The sequence below is a fragment of the Brienomyrus brachyistius genome, chromosome 3 (genome assembly GCF_023856365.1).
Source record: "Brienomyrus brachyistius isolate T26 chromosome 3, BBRACH_0.4, whole genome shotgun sequence".
In the NCBI taxonomy this organism is placed as follows: Eukaryota; Metazoa; Chordata; class Actinopteri; order Osteoglossiformes; family Mormyridae; genus Brienomyrus; species Brienomyrus brachyistius.
The window spans coordinates 2,641,361-2,658,334 of record NC_064535.1 but is presented as its reverse complement, the minus strand read 5'-3'; the positions used below and the strand labels follow the sequence as shown (position 1 = coordinate 2,658,334).

Genomic DNA, 16,974 nt, shown 5'->3' with positions numbered 1-16,974 from the left:
TGAGTAGCAGTGAAATGGAAAGAGGTCGCTATTTACACGTGAGGCTTGATTAGTGATCCGTGGCCTTGGAATTCAGCAGCGTGTAAGTCGTGACAGATTGCAGCATGAGGGATAAGCCGGCAGTCACCTTGAACGGTGTCTGAAATTTGCAGGGAGCCAAGCTGAATATGGCTCAATTTTCACATTAAATTGGAGGAGAAACAGCAGCCCGTCAGACTGCAAAATACTTGCTGGAAGATCTGTGCACCTCTGCTTCCCATTTCAATGATAATTAGGATTAAATGGAAATAGATTCTACACTCTGGCCAAAGGCCACATATTAACTTTCCATAATTTTCAAAGACAAGAAATACATTAGTTAAGCTAAATATGTTCCAACCTTAATTGCAACAAACCCACAGGAACTTCATACACAGATCAACTGAATAAACAACTTTATACAGAATATTGCATTGGTTTCCATGCTGAGGGAATAAAGATACATGCTCTGAATGCAGATCTGCCTGTCAGTGATTAGGGCTGCGTGGAATCAGAGTGTTTGGCTGCTTGTACTGCTCCGCACCTGTAGGCGAGCAGCGGTGCATAGCTGTGTTAAAAACGGGAAAACGTGCTGATAGATCTGGACACGAGGCTGGCGAAATGGGGCCGTGCCCCAACCTGACTGAGCGTCAGTCCCAAGAACTCCCAGCTGAAGTCAAAAAGAACAAACTGAAAGTGAAACAGCTTGCAGAGTCCAAACCGAGTTGCGATCTCTGGGGTCGTGGGGTGGGGGGGTTATGACAGTTTTAGGCCCTGTATGTTGGCTCGCATGTTCAGGAGCTCCTTCTCCTGCCTGGCCTTCTCCTGCTTGAAGGCCAGTTTGTTGGCTTTCTTTTCACTCCTCCTCTCCTGCGGGATGGAAAATCAACGTCACTAAAACTCACAAAATGATCTGTTCGTGTAAAAATGCCGTAAAAAAAATTTAATCTACAGTGGCTCTCAAAATGCTTGACCTGCATCTTAAAATGTGCATGACTGGGAAAAAGCAAAATTCACATGATTAAGCACCTCTGTAGGAGTTTAACGTTTAATGAGGGTTATTGGTTCATCTAGCAAGATGCAACTCAACTACTGTGATCTCCTTGGCAGTTCCGGTTGGGTGTGGTCAGATCAGCCTTATTAATTTTGGGCTGAGAATGTTATAAATAATGTCCATATGCCACATCACAGCCCATCGCTGGGTTCCCACCTTGCGCTCGTCTCTGATGGCCTGTTTCCTGGCCTTCCTCTCCTCCTTGCCCTCCTCCTTGCTCCGGGGCTGCGTGGATGCGCGGGGCAGGTCCGAGTCGTTGATCCTCTCCATGCGCTCCACCTGCTTGGCTGTCAGGCCCCTCTCTGGCAGGACATCCAGCGGGATGCCGGTCTTCTGGGACACTCGAATGGGCTTGGGCTGAAAAGCGAAGGCCGGTGGTCAGGACCCGGTTTCCTCCAACCGGCACCCGATCGGACAGCTTGCCCACTGCCCAAGCACCCACCCTCAGCAGTGACCCATCCACTAGTTAAAACTTGATCAATACAGGCCTCTGGATAGCTCAGTAAAAAATACAGTACATCTCACCTTCGGTGGGTCACTGATGATCTTTGGACGATTATACAAGTTTGAGTAAGTACCTGTGAAAGAACATAGAACAAAAATCATGCAAAATGTTCACCCATGATAAGCTAAGGATTAACCAGTAGATTTTAACTTATCTATCATTACGTTGTCTGGCCTGGACTAACAGCAAACACAACACCTTGTCAGGGAGGGACAAAGTAGATGGGCATTTCCAGAAGCTTCCAGAGACTATTGTGGGACCTTTCACAAGCTGGAGCACGGCGTGTGGGGCTCAGAGGGTTTAGGATCTTGCCCATATCCAGCAGGTCCAAATGGAGTTTGATTGATGCTTAATAACCCATAAGGGAACGTATGTTTTAATACTGATAAGTATCAAAAGGGGCCATTTATTAAGGATACTGGAGGTAAAGCAAGGACATTTAAAGACAGTGTTTCCCCTACCATTATATTAGGGGGGGGGGGGGGCACCCAACGGCACCTCCCGCCCCCCCTTGAACGTCAAGTTAATTTTATTTTCTATATAGCGCCAGATTACAACAGAAGTCATTTAAGGTTACCTTTCCTATAGAACAGGTCTATACATTTTCCTTTTATTAAACAAACTAAATAGCCTAATGTTATTTATCATATTTACACAACAGCTTGTCATTTTTGTTTCTACACCGCCACATGTTCACAATTCTCCTCTGCTCTCTGTATCGTGCACGGCGGAGCTCCGCCCCCATGCGTGTGTACAGACACATGCGCACACACAGGTGAGCACACCCCCCCCCAGCGGACAGAGAGCGCGTCGTTAAATATGTCGCGTCAACCATCTGAAAAGCAGTGTAAACTGTGAGAGGGACCTTTCAATCATGAACAGGGTAATAAATATGTTTCATAATGGGATTTTCTGCTTTAAACCATCACTATTTTAAGCTATCAGCTGTCACTTTTAAAGCCTAACAGTTAATGTATTTGCAGGTCAAGACAAACATGCGCAACAGGCTGCAAGGAGACCATCTACGTAGCAGCCTGCATGCGGATCTCAGTAAAAGGGCCAGACGTCTCTGACTTCCCATATTAAGAGGCTCTAGAAACGTTCTTCCAGAAACCAGAACGATGCACTTTGTGGATAATTGTCATAAAAAGAACTGTTCTGATGTTTAGTTCAGTTGTTATATTAACTGCTGTCATTAAAGGAAACACATGAACAGCATGAATCCTGTGGGTGTCTGTCTGACCCCCCCCCCCCCAAAGCTGTAAACCTGGGGGAAACACTGAAAGATCACCTGGAAGACGACATGAAGGGTAAACGTGCTAGTTTAATGGGTAAAAGGTCATTTAGTCGCTCACTATTTAAAGACCTCCTTAGCACCCAGTGTTTACCACCATTCAGCAACTCCCCCTTCTGGCCACAAATGGTCACTACACTAAATATAACAGACGTTCCTTGTTTAGGAGAAGCTGTAGCAGCATGTTCTGCTAACCAGCTAGTCAGCTATGACTTTCCAGTTCAACTCGCTAGCTATTCATGTGGCACAGAGCCTAAACCCAGCATTGTCAGGGCTGGTTACTGAGCCTCCGGGGTGGATGACGGACTGTCGGGAGGGGAGGGAAAGGCTCCTTACTGAGGATCGACTCGCAATCCCATTTCTCTGCCGGCTTCTCCACCACCAGGGTCTCCATCTCCTCCTCTTCCTCGCGTTCTTCCTCCTCAGCGACCAGCGGGAGTCCTCTCGGGCCCAAGTCATCAGGCTTCTGGTACCTGTAGGTAACACCGATGGCACGGTCACTCATTCCCCTCCCAGTCGGCTTTGGTCGGGTCTTTCTGGGAGACCAGAGGCATCTCAGAAGCCTTAAATCTAAGAGCAGAATTCCTGCGCCCTGCAAAAGAGGCTTTCAGGGCATGTTTGCAAAGCAAATGCTTTTATGTGTTTGTTTCTACACTCAGTATCTTTTTAACGTCCTTTCTTGTGTTACTGTATTTCTGAGTTACTGAACAAAGATATTTACCCCCACAGGGATCCAAAAAATTCTCATGTCATCTGATGTACTGAAATATAAGTAGATGGATACTAAAGATCTTTCCTAAAACACTTGCATCCCCCCACCCCTTGCCTTACTCCTTCTCCTTCTGCCTGTAGTAGTCGTCGATGACCTCCCCCAAGCGCACACTGTCGGGGGCAATGAAGCCCTCCAGCTCTGCGTTGTCCAGCGCGCCGATCTCGTCGTCGTCGAACTGCTCGTAAAACTGCAGGGGGGGGGAGAGGAGCTGTGAGGGGGTGGGCAAGCTCACACAAGCAGGGGGCGCTAGGGAAGGATGGGGGGGTGTGCAAATTCCAGTTCAGCAACTCCTGGGAGGGGGGGGCTGCATTTAACAGCCCAGGGAGACATCAGCACAGCTGACCGTAAGTGGCTGCAAACTGCATTTAAATCATTAAATTGCATTTCTAGCAAAATGGCCAAATTACAAAGGATGCTGGGAAGTTTTAATTAAACTACAGAATGAGCCAGAGGCAGCTCCAGTTAAAATAGGGGCCAGAAGTGGGAGAGAGATTGGAAATGAAAGTCAGCGGCATGCAGGGAAATGGCCAGCCAGTTCGGAGGGAGACAGGGGAGCTCAGAGCCGATGCTGACATTTTACGCTTCAAAGCTGCACATTCAAAATCTCTCTCAAATCTAAAAAAATTGACTTCTGTGGCGAAGTCAGAGCAGCGAATGGGTGACTGAACAGGCCGGAGCGGCGACCGAGCGAGTCAGAGGGGCGACCGAGCGAGTCAGAGGGGCGACCGAGCGAGTCAGAGGGGCGACCGAGCGAGTCAGAGGGGCGACCGAGCGAGTCAGAGGGGCGACCGAGCGAGTCAGAGCGGCGACGAGGAAACACCTTCTCGAAGCGATCATCCAGCAGGGTGAGTTGCTCGTTGCGCCGCATGACAGATGACGTGATAGAGTATTCAGTGAAGCGGCTCTTCGTCTCCTCGTCCATGAAGAGCAGCTCCCGAGGGGCCAGGTCCCCGTCCTCTGAGAGGGGCCCTTCCGAACCGTACTCTTCCTCCTGCTCTTCATCAGGCTCCTCATCATCCGTATCTTCCCACTCATCATCATCATCATCATCATCGCCACGGCTGCAGTGAGAGGGGACAGTTCTATCACACAGACGTCAGACTGGAAGGATGGTAGGCGCCATTTAAGCAGCTCAGAGTGACAGTCAGTGGCTGGGCTGAAATACACACCCTGCATCTTCATTGCCCCCGATGTCATTGGCCCGGACAATGAAGTCGTCCTCTAGCTGGTTTTCAGGGTCATCAAAGTCAAAGTCCTCGTCCATCGCGGCCACGATGTCAGGATCCATATCTAGCCGTGGCCCTGGAGATGGAGTCAGATGGGAGCCAATCAGAAAAGAGCTGGGGGGCAGGGCCAGAGATTACCTCACCGTCAAACCACAGTCAGCAGGAAGAGGAATACGCACTTATAAGTTATATTAAAGGTAATGCCCTGCGTCTGAAACTGCTTAAAATTTTTAACTTTCAAAATATTCTATTGGAAAGGAAGATGTCATTTATGAAGTGTGCTTTATGAAAAATGCACATCCTCCCAGGCTGACTAGAATGAGCTGCTGCGATAATTATCCCCCATCCAGCCTCAGTGATTCTCATAATAAGCGAATCGCCCAATTCATGCTCACATGTTCAATACATAAGAGGAACTTACTGACTTCTCTGAGAAACATAAACCACTATACCCGAAATGTGTCTACTAAATGAAATATTAACCTTTTAATTAAATACCATATGTAATAAAATACAAACATGCAGAAATGACTGTATTGCATCAGTGTGAGACAGACAGAACTGCATCACCCGCTGTTAACAGTCACTCAAATAAGTGTAAGAGGGTACAGCTACAAGCATCTGCTCAGGGTCCAAAACTCCACCAAATACCCATTTCAGCTGGAAAAACAAACATATACAGCCTTAAGAATAAAAGACAGCAGGACACTGGAGAGTGCCTGCTGTCACCCAGTGACAATTAACAGCTTGCAGTTCTACACGCTCCCACTTCACACTGTTGCCAGAGGATGGCGCTACACCTGGGGGGGGGGTCTCACCTGATACAGGGGCTGCTTTGTTCAACAATCCCACCTCCTCTTCAAACTCAGAGGCAAACACAGAGGACGGCAGATTGATGGAGACAGCCTGTTGAATGAAATCACCTTAAGAAAAGGAAATGAACTCGCTCTAGGTGAAATCCCCAGCTTTCTATCACACTAATGTGCACATAACATTACCTACTCTATAACAATATCTACTCTACAGTATTCCAACAATATTTATACATTTTAAACATATACAACATGATCTCGAAAGCTATCCACCACACCGGGTCTGTCAAGGTGGAGAGAGCATGTCCAGATCTGTGTGGCCTTACAGGAAGGGGTGGGGCTTCCTCATTGACCCGCCCATCCTCTGTGATGATGAGTTTAGGGTCCCGCTGATGTACGCTTGCCACCACGAGCTCTCCAGGACAGGAGGGCTCTTTGAGGTGCTGCAGGTAGTCATAGTCATCGTCGAAGAAGACCCCAAACGTCCTCTGCTCTTCCTGTCTCTTCTCAACCTCAGCCTAGAGTAAAAAGTTGTGCTTATGAATATATCAATTATCCACTAAGGTTAAATAACTGAGAGTCAAGGGTCTATCCCAGGAACACAGGGTACCTGTGTTGAGGGATAGATGGGGTGATGGATGGATGGATGGATGGATGGATGATTGGCAGCCTTACCTTGCTGGCTGGCAGTAACACACGCTGAGGAGCGGTCTCGTCAGCCGCCAAGGGGTCCCGCTGGCTTCTGTGCACCAGGTGAAATGTCACAGCCTTCTTCTTATCGATAAAAGCCTTCCTCTTTCTGTGCGGCTAAGACATGGCAACACAGGTAAACAGATGGACGACATTAAGAAACGCACTGCAGCATTGATACAGTAGTACCAATCCGGGTGTTAAACTGGTAAAAAATATAAATACACTCTGGTTATTTATCGATCAGCATTAACAACATGAAATAATTATTAAAATAATAAAGTTTAAATGAATACACTACGGTTAACTCGTTCTAACCCTACAACGATCTAAGTAAAGTGTAAGTGTCCATGTAAATGTCTATACAGACTATATCCTGTATAATGCGAGTTATTCCGTTTCTTTAAGTATACGTGAGATCACGGTGCATTTATCGCTCCTGTATGCAAAACCAACGCTTACCATGTTCGGATTTCAGCTGATTCCAAGTGATTTCAAATAAATACAGAGTTAGTATTTTATACTTGGTTCCACAACTCCATTCGTCAGCACCACAAAAGAAAAGTAAAAACGTTTTCGGCGACGTAAAATCTTCACGTGTTGTTTGTCACCACCGCCATGACAGGAAACACGGTCTGGCAGCATACAAGGAGGATAAATAGAATTTGAAAAATAACATTACAAAATGAGTTTTTAAAAGGAACATTTAATATACATAGCAATTAAAATATATTCGTTCGTATCTCGCAAAAAGGCGACCACACATGTATCCGAAAAAAGCAGGTATTTATTGAATACACCCCTATGCAGTTGGTTCGTTCCATCAGATCTGGCTTGTAGAGACCAGAGGAGGTGGCAGCGCACTCACCTCTCATTGGCCAACACGACACACGAGGACAAGAACCAGCCAATTATCGTTTAAAGCGTTGATTATTTCTTGACTTAAACGAGCCGCACTCGTTAATCGATAATTCGTTTTTACAACCTTCGATTGGATGCAGTTTAATGATGGATGTATGAATCGGATTGATGTATTATTACTCACAATTAGCGATCGTGGTATTGATACTGTGACACCCTTTGAACTAATTTTTAAAGGACACATATTGTTGATTTAGATGTTAATTTAAACGAAGTATTTGTATAAGACCGCGTGGCCTAATGGATAAGGCGTCTGACTTCGGATCAGAAGATTGAGGGTTCGAGTCCCTTCGTGGTCGGTTTTGAGAGCCATGAGTGGCTCACTAGCTAATTGTTTGTGGTCAGAAGGTCGCCAGTTTCAATCCGTAGCTCGGCAGCTTGATATCACACTTGGGACCCTGATCGGGGTGTTTAACCTCCAGGGCCGTGCTTTCTTGAAAACGTCCGTCACTTAAAAACCAGCTGTTAAGTGAATGATATGTACTTTCGCCTTAAACAATTTTAGTTTTTTTTTTTTTTAATTCCCAACAATCTAGTTGAATTTTGGATTTTAAAATAGTGTAACCAAATAATTCATTTAAAAATGTAAACAGAATTTACTATTTCTTTTAAATAATATTTTGTGATTATTTTAAAAGTGAAATTATGAAACTTATGTTAGTGTGTTATTTACTTAAAACATATTTCATTGCTAATTACTGATCACAGCTAGTATATGGTCTCAGGATGTTCACTCTAGGTTAACACTGGTTTCGCTCCTGTCCACGTGTAATAGTTGTAACACATGTATGTATGTAGATGGGTGACACTGAAATACCTAGATGTCAATCACAAATGCCCAGGAGTCTATTAACCTCAAGATCACTTGTTTAGTAACATCTACACTGAAACAGTCCCTGTTCCCTCCATCAATTTTTTTTTTACCCCCTTGTGGTATTCAGGGTCGCAGCGGGTACAGATCTGATAATGGAAGCTACGGCACAAAGCAGGGAACGACCCAGGATGGGGTGTCAACCCATCGCAAGCCGCACAGTCACACCAGTCACACCAGACACACACACACACACACACACACACACACACACACACACACACACACACACACACACACACACACACACACACACACACACACACCGATGGGCAAGAGAAAACCCAGTCCGAGTTCTTTACAATAAAAGTTTTTTTTTTTTTTCAGGGAAACGCAAACACTGGTATGCACAGGTTTGAACTTGACACTAACTAATAAGTGTATTTGGATATGAAGGTGGATCAGCAGGACTTATGCTAGTAGCTTGTGGCTATTATTGATTAGATGAAAGCAAATGCAGGAGGTGAGTGGTATTCCAATCATATCAGCTTTAAAAGATACAAATTGAACAGCAAACGCATTAAACAGAATTATCACCAGGACAGGGGCCTGTGTGTCGTACTGTGTATTTTAAATTTACATGAGTTTATTGAGCCAGAATTTAACTTCCCTTTGAAACAGGAAATGGAGTCTTATACTACAGAAAGTGAACGACAAAGGGTTCATCGTCAGTAATGGAAGGCAGAGGGTGGTAATGACACAGATACACCAGTCATAATTTAAAACACGATTAGGGAGCTTTAATTATCTATAGTCGTGCAAGTCATACTGATTTCCAAAGAACTGCCCCACCCTGCCCACAAAAGCACCTTGTCGTTAGGTCTCCCACCCGCCAAAATCCCGGAAGCAGAACATGGACGTGATTGGCTGGGCTCTTCGCCAGTGTCTCTCCGGGGGGGTCCAGCTTGGTGACAGAACGCACCGCCATGGCAAGATGGCTGGCGGCAAACACGCTTCACAGTCGCCATGGCGACAGCAGAACATAAGCATCAAGGGCTGCAGATTAGACCCACGCCTGCGAGTTCACTGCGAGGCTGCGATGGTGAAAATCCCCCCCAATACCCCAAATCCGAAACAGTAGGAACCTTTATTTAAGATTGTCCTCCAAGTGCACATTTCACCTTCCTTAAACTGCAAGTAAATCTCACAAATGCAGCCAATGATATTCGGCAGATTCAGCATCAGCCTCCGGTCACCCTGATTACAGGAGTCACACTGGAGGCTGTTCACGGCAAAATTCACGGGCTCGAAATCACATTTCCGCTCCACAGCAGTGGACATGCTGCACCTTGCAGTTCAGCTGTGCACATCAAGCCCCAATAGTCTGATAGTCACTCCTGACTTAGCAGGATTTTTGGGTAAAAAGTTCAGTCGTAGTGGAGGAGATGGCCGTCAAGAAGTGCATGTTCAGCCAGTGCCCGAATTTCCAGAACCTGAACAGAGCTGCGGGAGCAGGTAGGGGGCGCTCTTGAGCACTGCTCAGCGTGTAGCAGAGGACACAGTTAAGGGGGGGGGGGCTTTAAAAAGGATAAACGATCTTAAAACAAAGGACATCATGTAGAACAACCAACATATATATATATATATATTAAAAAAAAGTGAAATGTTTCATACGAACGGGTTTATATACATACTGTACAGAAAGTTCTATATCTGAAAAGAATAACTTAGGCAATTTATAGCAGGATTAAAAATAGCACATTCCAATGCAGAAGTTTGATTGACAGGAATACTGAGGCTATCTTGTAGCCTAAATATGTAAAAACACTTTTATGGCCTCTATGGGTAACCATTAAGACGGCAGAACCCCACATTTCCCAGCCAAGGCACCTTAAAGCACATGACGGTTCCCTCTGCTGGTCGGAGGAGTGCATTGATCTCGGGAGTCTGATAGCCAATAGTTCAGGTTACTCCTTAAAACTGGACTGTGCACTGCACCCCCCAACCCCCCCACGGAAAACAAATCACAAGAGACTCTACATAGGAACCCCGAGATCTCAAATGATTCCTGTAAATAGACGAAGCGGAATTGGTATTCAGTGCCCACGAGCTGGACATCACAGGTGCCCTACTGTGACCTTATAAAATCATACGGATATCGTATTAAATAAATACTCATTTCATGAGGCACTGAGCAAATCCAGTTTCAATCTCAGCTTAAGGTACATTCTGGTCATGTGACTGTACCACCACTATAAGCCAAAGTGAAAGGTAAGAGAATATCCCCACACCATGAATGTGTTTTGGGAGCTGTGCCAATCTAACAGCATTTATTAGTGGGCTGCTGTGGGAGAGCACCCCCCCCCCTTACAACCCTCAATATCTAACCCTGAATACCATCCTAAGGAGCAGCACTGAAATCCGTCTGTGGCCGTTTGTTTGTGAACAAGGTCAGATGGTCATCGGTGTCTAGTGTTAAGATGGACATCATCGCAGCGCAGAGAGCGAAAGGACCGGCTGCACGAGTGTGTTCTGAAGCCTGCAGCATTGCAGTCCCGCCCTGGCAGCGCCAGTGTGTTCAGCCTGCAGACATCTGTCCATCTGTCTGCCTTCACTGAACACTGAAGGCAATCCTGTCCATCCCACACTTGATGTTCCAGTTCCGGCCATTGGAGTCGGGGTGGTGCCCTCTAACCAGGTGCACTGAAAGCAGAGTCCAGAGCGGAGTGTGGTCAGTCCGTCTGTAAGGGGGTCCCTGGGGTGCAGGGCCCCTCCCAGCCACCCAGGGCAGCGCAAATGTCAGGGCCGGTGAAACCTGCCAATGAAACAGGAAGTTAGGATCCTGACCAATCACATGCACGTGTCCGGGTCACATGAAACACTGAGCCGCAATGATTTACTGGAATCTTCTCTTCATTGGTAAAACAGCGGTTACCTTGTGAAATGCTTGCTCTCCTCGTGTACCTCCATCTCTTTGCTTTTGAACTCGTTCAGCTCCTTGCGGATAGCAGCCTGAGAGACGCAAATAGCAGGATTTACATGAAACCAGTCCCAGCTGTGTTGGCACACTTACGGAACAGTATGCTTAGACTTATGATAAACTTTTGTCCAAAGTGACGTACAATTCAGGAAAGTCCCTTGAGCAATTGAGGCTTAATCCTTGAGCCCAACAGTGATTTGATTACTCTGCTGACCTTGGGATTCAAACTGACACCCTTCTGGACGTGGGTACAGACCCCTATGCCACAGATTAGCACGCTGCTCCACACATATATTTTATGTTTTAATGAGAAGGTTAAACTCATTACACTTTGATACTTTATGTTCCTCCCCAGACAATTGTTGTTTTTTGGGAGTAAATTTTGCAGAAACAGCAGAAGCATTAGGAAGCAGGATTTATGGGTACTGTAGTCCATGACCTACTTTGTCAGCCGGAGTCAGCCTAGTCCACGGTTTGTCCGCTCGGCGGTCGTAGTCCTTGGCGTCTGTGACTTCCACGTATTCATTGAAGCGCAGGATTCTCCGAGCTACCAGCTCAGCCACTGTGGGTCTCACGCTCAGCTGCAGAGAGTTGGCGACGTGAAGCAGAGCTAAGGAGCATTTAACCCCCCCCCCCCCCAAAGCACAGAGGACAATACTGAGGACACGACACAGAAAGAGGCTCTTCTAAAGTTCTCCTTGTGTCCAGCAGATGGCGCCATTGTACATGTAATTCGGCATCGTGTAAAACATCATTGCTGAGGCTGAAGATGTACTGATCAGGTACTGAAATAGACTTTCCGCTGGAAACAAATTCATATGTTTGTACCTTTCGAGAAAGTCGTCTTTTTATTTCTTGTTTTGCCTCTTGCTCTTCTTCTTCATTTTTCTCTATAATAAAGAAAAGTAAATTCAATACCACCGATAAGAACAATATTGTTTTAAGGAATCTTTAAATAACAGACCCACACATTCGATGTGATTGAGCTGCTTTCGGTGTGCGGATCAGAGCCGGTTCAGGCACCCTGAGCATGAACGCTTCCTGGACTGACACGCACTGCCAATTCGGGCTCAGTTTCAGATCTATGATGTCGTGCTCGTCCACGATACCTCACATGCGTGGGTGCGCGTGCCACGAGGGTGCCGGCGGGCGCGCGCTCTCAGGAAAGGCCACACGCCCCCCCTTGTGGCTTCGGCTTCCCTCCCCTCGCAACACACCCAGAGCCCAGATGCTGAGAACGGACCATCCTTCAGAGATCGGCCGCGCCCCAACCCACGCTGTTCTCTCACTGACATCACAGCAGCAACACGAGCTGATCAGCAGGGGGGGGGGGCAGGAAGTTTGTGCACTTTTCCAGAACCAGGTGGTAAAACGGGGGCAGATAAATCGCTTGTCATTCGATGGCTTTAAAAGCTCATTAACACCTGTACAAAACATCCGGTTACGAATGTCCACGTAAACACCTCATGAAAAGTGCCCCCCTGTAAACACTGAAGTCCATGAAAGTCCCCTCAGAGCCAAATGTTGCTCTCTGTCACCGGTCGCTTGCAGCGCCTTCATCCCAAGCGGGGCCTGCGGGCATATCCCAGGCCAGCCGTCTCCTCAGGACCCCTTTGCTGGGAAAGCTCAGCTCTGACTGCAGAGGTCTGAGAGACCAGTAAAACTTCACCTGTCCGATCTTCTGCCTTAATGATGGTGGCCTCCATTCCTGTTTTTCACTTCACCTTCAACCACCAAAGCAGAGACCCTCTACAGCAGAGACTGAACGTCCAGCTAAATCTCCAAGCAGAGCAGAACCCACGAGAGAGGCGGCTATCGCCCTGCCGGGCGCTGAGAGCTGCCTCCTTGGGCCTTCAACAGGTAAGGTTTTCAGGAGAACGTTGAGCTAAAGTTTCTCCAGAACGTTCATCTCGCCTCTCGACCGCGGTAATGATACATCAGATTTATTGTTCTATCAAAGGGGAGTTTCCCGGCACTGGGTAGGGGGCTGTGCCCGCGTGTGCGTGTGCGTGTGCGTGTGCGTGTCCAGTTCCTTACGCTTCAGGATGTTTCTCTGCTCCAGCTCCTCCGGTGTCGGCCGCTGACTCAGGCGCCTGCGGGGATGATCGGCGTGACTCACATTTCACTTAAAAATAAAACTAGATAAGGCCAGGACTAAAACTGGTGGCAAAAATTCTGCTCAGAACCAGTTTGAGGTGCCGCTAACCCCCCCCCAACCCCCTATGGTTGTGCTTGGGACAGAGCTGCACACAGCAGGAGGAGAGTGGGACCCCCCCCCCCCAGCCACCCCCCCTACCTGACCAACTTGCAGCCAATCTGCTGCCTCAGCTCCTGCCGCTCGCTCATCGATGTGCGAGGGAGGATGTTCTTCTCCTCCAGCTCCCGCTTGCTGGGTCGGTTTCCCAGCTTGATGGCCAGTGTATCCCGGCGGCGGATCTTACTGGCCAGGGAACCTGGGTGAGGAATAGAGGGGATGCTGAAATAGGGGTGGGGCTCTCTGAGGCACAGGGGACGGGACCCTCAGGACAGGAGGGGGCGGAATGCTCAGAGGCAGGGGGGCGCGGTATCTTCAGAGCAGTAGGGGGGGCTGGACCTTCACATGTGGGGAGGGCGAGGGACTCTTAACAAGGCGGCTGTGCTAACTGTGCTTTAACGACACAAAGATATACAGCACAGAAGCATCACGCTTCACTGACGTGTGTGTATCCTAACGGACTCTTACACCAATACGGGTCTAATGGAAAGGCAAGGTCAGGTCACGGCCAGGGTGGGGCACAGACAGAGTATCAGGGGCATTTAACACCGAGAGTGAAGGAAAAGAGAGCAAGCGCCCCCCCCCACGTCGCCCCACTCCCCCAGGCTCTGGGAGCAGCCTACTTGAGCTGTGCTCATCCTCGTCATCATCTTCCTCCTCTTCCTCCTCACTGCGGTACAGTGTGGACCTGTCTGAATCCGAGTCGCTGATCTGGCTCTCCCTGCTGTCGCTGGGGATGGTCTCTGGTGGGCCGTCCGCGATACGGGCCTGGGGTTTCACGTCGCCCCCTGGTGGCCTGGAAGACACAGAACAGCCTCTGTCAGACCTGCTTGTCCAAGGCAGGTGGGGCTGGGCGGGGCAGGGGGAGGCTGTGGATTTGTTGTCAAATGCATGCCCCCCACCCCCCCCCAACCGTGACAGGAGGTAGGAGGGGTGGTTTAGGGCACAAACAGATATCAGATTCTCTGAGGTGAACTGTAAACATGCCAATAAACATTCTTTGACACCCAAACAATTTAGATTTTGCCATTTCCATTGTCGCACATTTTACTGGTCCTTCCTGACAAATGTGGGCATATTCATGCACCGCAGCCAGTTTTAAACAGCGAACAGCGCCCTCTATGCCCCACGTGTGACCCTACACTGTCCGAGGCCCTTGTCCTTTCTCCACTGCTACCCTGCTCATTACCCCATTGCTGCTCGTCTTTGTCATGAGCGAAATAAAATAATAATGATAAAATACGAATAAGGAACTTATTTATTATTATGACTGTAACAATGTGTACGTGCACAACACGACCCCGTCAAGTCACCGTCCTGCTCCTCTGTGTGAAACGGCCTCTTCGTCCCTAACCACACTCCCTGCAGGCAGCCTGCAACCTGCAGGAACACTGACGAGTCTCTAGATGGCACTCACGCTGCCTTCCTGATAAACAGCTTCTCCTCAGACCCCATGACGCCAGTCAGGTTATTGACTTACGGCTGGGAGCCCCCCGAGGCTGGCTGCGTCTTGCTGGACTCGCTGGCCACGCCCCCATCTTCATCTGGGCCTGGTTGCTCCTCGAGGCAGTTGTAGAACTTCTCATTCTGCGCGTCCGGAGCAGATGCCGCATCCTCCGCGTCCACCTTGCTGCCTGCTTGCGCCGATTGTCCTTCTTTGGCTGGCTCCTCCCCCGCAGCCGGACGTGGCTTTTGATTGGCTGCCCCATCGTCCCCGGGAATGGCCTGGGCTCTGGTGGGGGTCTTTGTGGTACCTGAGGGGTCCTCTGCCCTCCTGCCAGCCTTCTTCCTAGGACCTGTGCCGTCAGTGTCTTTTGGCTGGCGGTGTGCCCCCCCAGAGGGGCCAGATACCGGTCCTGACTGGGGGGGGGCCTTTGACGCCCCTGCTGATTTTTTTACTTGGGTAGGTTTGGCTAAGGGGGGAAAACAAACAATTCCTGTTAGAGCCAATCGCTGCTACAATCCTAGACTAATCAAGCTAATTATTTAAGAAGAAACATCTGCATCATGCGCACGCATTTTAACAGTAACGTGGACAGCAGCTCCGGTCGTCAAACGAGCTTAGAGTCCCGACAGACCAACCTACTTGATGGTGAACCATGCAGCGACGGACCCACTGAACACGTACCAGCACAGCACACATGCGAATTCACCGGTGCACAAGAGGCAGAGAACACGCAACAGGGCCTGGGCAGTAAGTGATCCTCCTTGTGAGAAGAGACACATGCATGTGGGAGTCATGCGTGCCCACAGACGCGGTTCAGTGACACAGAACACGGAAACAGGCGGCTTGAGAAAAACAGAGGGGGGGGTGGTTTCCGTGCCGATCCGCCGAAATGGAGAAGTGGCCGCCATACAGAGCGGACAGAAAGCGCGTCGCCGCTGTTCGCTTCCCCTTTTCTGGAAGGAACCCCCCCACTTTGGCGGCCATCTCAGACGTGCAAAGACGCGGGCCCCCAGAACCCCACAAGGACCAGGTCCGGAGTCCAGAACTGGGCGATGGCCCATCATGAAGGGGGGGGGGGGGGGGGGGGGACAGAAGAGGATCCAATCATCATGCAAGCAGGCCGGCCCTCACAGAGGCCCCACCCATACTCACCGTTGCCACGGTTATTGTTCCGCGAGGTGCCCTTAGGAGTCGGGGTCTGCTTGCCCCCACTCTTGGCCCCCTTTTTATCTCCACAGGTCGCATCCTTCCTCACCACCCCGCCTGCTGCCCCGCTGGGCGTTTTCGGGGGGGCTGCCTGGCCCTTTTTAGCAAGCCCCTCCCGGGAACGGGACTGGGTCACCTTTGGGTCTGGCCTGCCCTGTTTCCTCTCTATGTGGGCACAGGGAAGGGGGGTGGACACATCAGCCAACGGAAAGGCAGGGATGGTGTGGAGCGAGAATTTCACAGCCCCTACGCCAGAGCACCCCCTGCTGGCCCGGCTGACTCCATACCCCCACCCCGGCCATGACCTGACCTTGTCTTTCCACTAGAATTTAATTCTCAGGGTGGACACAGGAATACGGCTGATATGTGGGGTGACCTGCGCTTAGCCCATGAGATTTTAATGATAAATGATCGAGTTATGAAGTAGGATGGCCCAAAGCAAAACAACGGCCTTGTTAACTGCAGGAAAGGATAACATGAGTGTGGGGGTGGGCATCCGTTAGAGTCACTAATTATATTTAAGTTTACTGATGGAAAATCCCCACAGACAAGGGAAGACACATATGGGTGTGTGTGTGTGTGTGTGTGTGTGTGTGTGTTTGTGTGTGTGACAGGTTAAAGCACTTCATCTTATTGCTGTTTAGCTTCTGGATGCTAATCATCATACCCCCGCCCCCCCCATCCACTGAACTGGCTGCCCCACACCCTCCACAAACATTCGAAATATCTTCATCTGATCATTTCCATTAAGGAGAGTCTAGCCGGTCTCTCCAGATCAAAAAGCTGTAAGACAGAAGTGAGATGACTTTGGACGTTGGAGCCATTTCTGCTTTCGGGGGAAGGGCTGGCCGGCCCTCTGCTCTCCGGAGCCTGTTCAGGCTACAGATATCAAATCCAGGGGTGTTTCGGAGGCGGATCATTTAGGGGCTTTTCAGTCAACACCCCCGCGGGTGACCGCCCGCCACAAGAGCCTGCAGAGGTGGG

At 49.0% G+C, this 16,974-nt stretch overlaps 2 protein-coding genes and 1 non-coding gene across 6 annotated transcripts in view; 1 reads left to right on the top strand and 2 right to left on the bottom strand.

Annotated features, from left to right (window-relative positions):
• Window positions 1-417: 417 nt before the first annotated feature.
• Window positions 418-7,118, bottom strand: ltv1 (LTV1 ribosome biogenesis factor). The gene is made up of 11 exons (XM_049008524.1): window positions 6,834-7,118; window positions 6,357-6,488; window positions 6,008-6,199; window positions 5,688-5,775; window positions 4,813-4,945; window positions 4,464-4,704; window positions 3,703-3,830; window positions 3,208-3,344; window positions 1,598-1,650; window positions 1,229-1,429; window positions 418-888 (listed from the first exon to the last, which is right to left on the bottom strand). The coding sequence occupies exons 1-11, from the start codon at window positions 6,834-6,836 to the stop codon at window positions 775-777; spliced, it is 1,422 nt and encodes a 473-aa protein (XP_048864481.1). The 5' UTR covers window positions 6,837-7,118; the 3' UTR covers window positions 418-774.
• A 400-nt stretch (window positions 7,119-7,518) lies between these two features.
• On the top strand, window positions 7,519-7,591 carry trnar-ucg (transfer RNA arginine (anticodon UCG)). The gene has a single exon. It is a non-coding gene; the product is annotated as a tRNA-Arg (tRNA).
• Window positions 7,592-8,878: 1,287 nt separating this feature from the next.
• The window catches only part of phactr2 (phosphatase and actin regulator 2), a 35,184-nt gene continuing 27,088 nt past the window's right edge, over window positions 8,879-16,974 (bottom strand). For 3 of the 4 annotated variants that reach the window (XM_049006461.1, XM_049006463.1, XM_049006462.1), the window contains exons 5-13: window positions 15,937-16,155; window positions 14,818-15,250; window positions 13,961-14,133; window positions 13,380-13,536; window positions 13,121-13,176; window positions 11,912-11,973; window positions 11,527-11,664; window positions 11,039-11,115; window positions 8,879-10,918 (exon numbers count right to left, since the gene is read on the bottom strand). In XM_049006461.1, the coding sequence (XP_048862418.1) occupies window positions 10,903-10,918; window positions 11,039-11,115; window positions 11,527-11,664; window positions 11,912-11,973; window positions 13,121-13,176; window positions 13,380-13,536; window positions 13,961-14,133; window positions 14,818-15,250; window positions 15,937-16,155 (1,331 nt within the window). In that variant the 3' untranslated portion in view covers window positions 8,879-10,902. The remainder of the gene's footprint in view (window positions 10,919-11,038; window positions 11,116-11,526; window positions 11,665-11,911; window positions 11,974-13,120; window positions 13,177-13,379; window positions 13,537-13,960; window positions 14,134-14,817; window positions 15,251-15,936; window positions 16,156-16,974) is intronic. The other variant, XM_049006464.1, reaches the window with a different exon arrangement.